Source organism: Podarcis liolepis (genome assembly GCF_965112155.1).
Source record: "Podarcis liolepis genome assembly, chromosome: 10".
NCBI classification, from domain to species: domain Eukaryota; kingdom Metazoa; phylum Chordata; class Lepidosauria; order Squamata; family Lacertidae; genus Podarcis; species Podarcis liolepis.
This window is the reverse complement of record NC_139562.1, coordinates 56,075,650-56,078,267: the sequence shown is the minus strand read 5'-3', so window position 1 is coordinate 56,078,267 and position 2,618 is coordinate 56,075,650. Positions and strand designations below refer to the sequence as shown.

Genomic DNA, 2,618 nt, shown 5'->3' with positions numbered 1-2,618 from the left:
CATTCAAATTGTTTGTGGTCTGAAATGAGAGGGCCAGTTTGGAGGGTACATAGCAAATCAGCTTAGCACTGTGCTAGCCATCCAAATCTGTTCAAAGGATTGCAATGAGGCGTAAGCAGGGTTTCGGGATAGGGTTTACTGGAGGCTAAGTCAACAATCCTATACGAACTTGCAAGGCAGTGAGGCCTACTCAACACAATTATTTCTGAGCAAACACACTTGGGCCTGGAATGGGAATAACTATATATTTACGGAGTCAAGGGGAAACTCTCTACCCAGCAAATTCCATCATAGTAGTTCTATGATTATGAAGGAAGCATTTAAAATGTACGAAAAGTGGTTGGTAAACACTCAGGGATATTATTATGTAGACCACTTCCTGTGGCCAGAGAATAGCACAATGCATTTTATGATCACTACTGTTCCCTGCTTCCTTTATCCTATTCGATACGCAGTCCTATCATTCTCCTCCCATCCTTCATCTCCCTGTTTCTTTTTGACATATTCTATATGATTTGAAGCCGTAAATCTTGGAAGAAGCAAAGTAGGATAATAACAGATAAATGCAAATCTACGGGACGTGCCTGGAGTTACTGTTGCCTTTGCCTTCACAGCACTTTGGGTTTCTTGTTATGCATTTAGTGCAAACAACGTAGAACCACATACATTTTCCAATGAGATTGGGGTACCATGATTGCTACTGGGCAGCTGCATTTTCTCCCTCTCTCGGGGTGCTTTGACGTGGGGGGTTAATATCGTAAACGGGTCATTCAGAAATGGTTGGCAACAGATTTTGTTTAACTTATCAGATTCTCCTGGAAAGAGTGCTCTATATTAAATAGGACATGTAGAAACGTGAGCTAGCATTTGATCCCAAGGATGTTGTACGGATGCTGCGGGATGCAGGCATGAGGAGAACCCATCCCACAGTCAACATCCATCTCAGAAGTACCCCCTGTCTCTCCCCATTCTATATGTCCTTTTCGTGTAAGCCCACCCACCTTTCCTGGACCGATTCCTTTGACCATGCTCTTTGTGCTTCAGCAATGAAGGAGCAGGAATGCGATTCAGTTCGCATCAAAAGGTGAAGCTGCCCAATTTGCAATTCAGAAACAATACGCGAACTGGATCGCAGCCCTCCTTCAAAATGTGCAAGTCGCTGAATTTTGCGATGCCGTTCCACAGCCAAGTCACGAGTACAAAGATGAGCATGCTAGAGTACAGTATGCATACATATCAGTATGTTAGGGAATATAACATTACAAAAATACGTTGCGTTTGCAAAATTGCGTACAAATGTGTACGTTAGGAAAAGTTCACATTAAGATGCTGATGAACTTTTATGAGGACCTTTTTGCTGTTGAGGCAAACTGATACAGAGAACTGAACTTAAGATTGAAAAACTGAGAAAAACAGATGACATATTTGCCCATAGTTTCACTCCAGGGGGGTCATCACTTTGGAACGACCTCATCTAGACAATATAACAGGGCCAAGGATGCACCTTAGCTAACAAGCAGATCCATCTCTGCTTATTTGAAGGTTAATTTTAGCTGTGCCTGCCAGAAATGTGCCTCCAGTTTCTAAGCCAGTTTTTCATTCTGTACTTGTCTTACCTCCTTCCGTCCTTGTAGATTGCTTGAAGGAAGGACGCAACGGGCTTGCCTTGCGGAGACCTCCTTGTACCTCCTGTGCTGTACCAACTCCGAAACCACTTTGTCTGGTAGAACTCCATTGCCAACTGGTGAGATGTATCTCCTCGTCCTTAAGGGTGTCAGGGTCTGGTAGAAAAGGCAAGCAGCCAGCACCAGCACCACCAGGAACGGGCGAAGTCGACACCACCTCCGGCCAGGCAGAATCTGCCGGCAAGCCATGGCCACCCTGGGTTTCTAATGTCCTGTTTCCACATTGTAGGAAGAGTCACTGTGGCTACTGTTCACCAGCGTGAAATAAAGGGAGAAACGTGACTTGCCCGCGGGGAAACAGAAGTGCTCTCCATCACTTCTGGGTTTGAGCTTTCCCATGGCATCAGACGGCGAGAAGTTCGAGGTCTCCGAAGCAAAACAGACTACGGCAAACGGCCCTTCAGGAAGCAGTCCCTGACCTGTGCAAAAAGAGAGGAGGCAGGAAAAGAGAAAGAAGTCACACGTACGTACGTCGTGTGGGTTGGGAAGGAGCAGACTTCAGCATCCTGAAATATTAGTGGCAGAAGGAATCTTACCGTTTGGAAGAAAGTTTATCCCACAAAACTCCAGCTGAACAACTGTATCCGTGAAAGCGAAAGGTTAAAAATTATGAGGTGTCTTTGTACAGCTGAAAAGCACCACAGATTTCCTCGTAGGTTCCCCCCTCCCTTCTGTTGCTTTTTAAAATACCGTTTCCTTCATTCCAGATCTTTTTAAATTGCCTTTTTCCTGTCGGCAAATGTGCATGCCTTCTCTCAAAGAGAATTCATCTGGTTTCGAACAAGCCGAAAGGCTAGATTTCCCTCGGTTAAGTTTCTTTCTTTCTTTCCAGCTTTCGGAGTTCAAAGTTATGTTTACTTACTTGGTTCTTAGCCCTGTCAGACGTTTTCCATTCTCCCCTAACGGGCTGCTGATTAAAACCACTCGGAGCAA

The 2,618-nt window shown here is 44.9% G+C and overlaps 1 protein-coding gene across 4 annotated transcripts in view; it reads right to left on the bottom strand.

Annotated features, from left to right (window-relative positions):
• The window catches only part of CPED1 (cadherin like and PC-esterase domain containing 1), a gene marked incomplete at its 5' end in the record, with an annotated part of 129,636 nt that extends 127,762 nt beyond the window's left edge, over positions 1 to 1,874 (bottom strand). For all 4 annotated transcript variants that reach the window (XR_014516582.1, XR_014516583.1, XR_014516584.1 and 1 more), the window contains one exon: positions 1,617 to 1,874. Coding sequence is in view for 1 of the 4 variants with exons in the window: in XM_083463401.1 (XP_083319527.1) it covers positions 1,617 to 1,874 (258 nt within the window). The remainder of the gene's footprint in view (positions 1 to 1,616) is intronic.
• Positions 1,875 to 2,618: the final 744 nt, after the last annotated feature.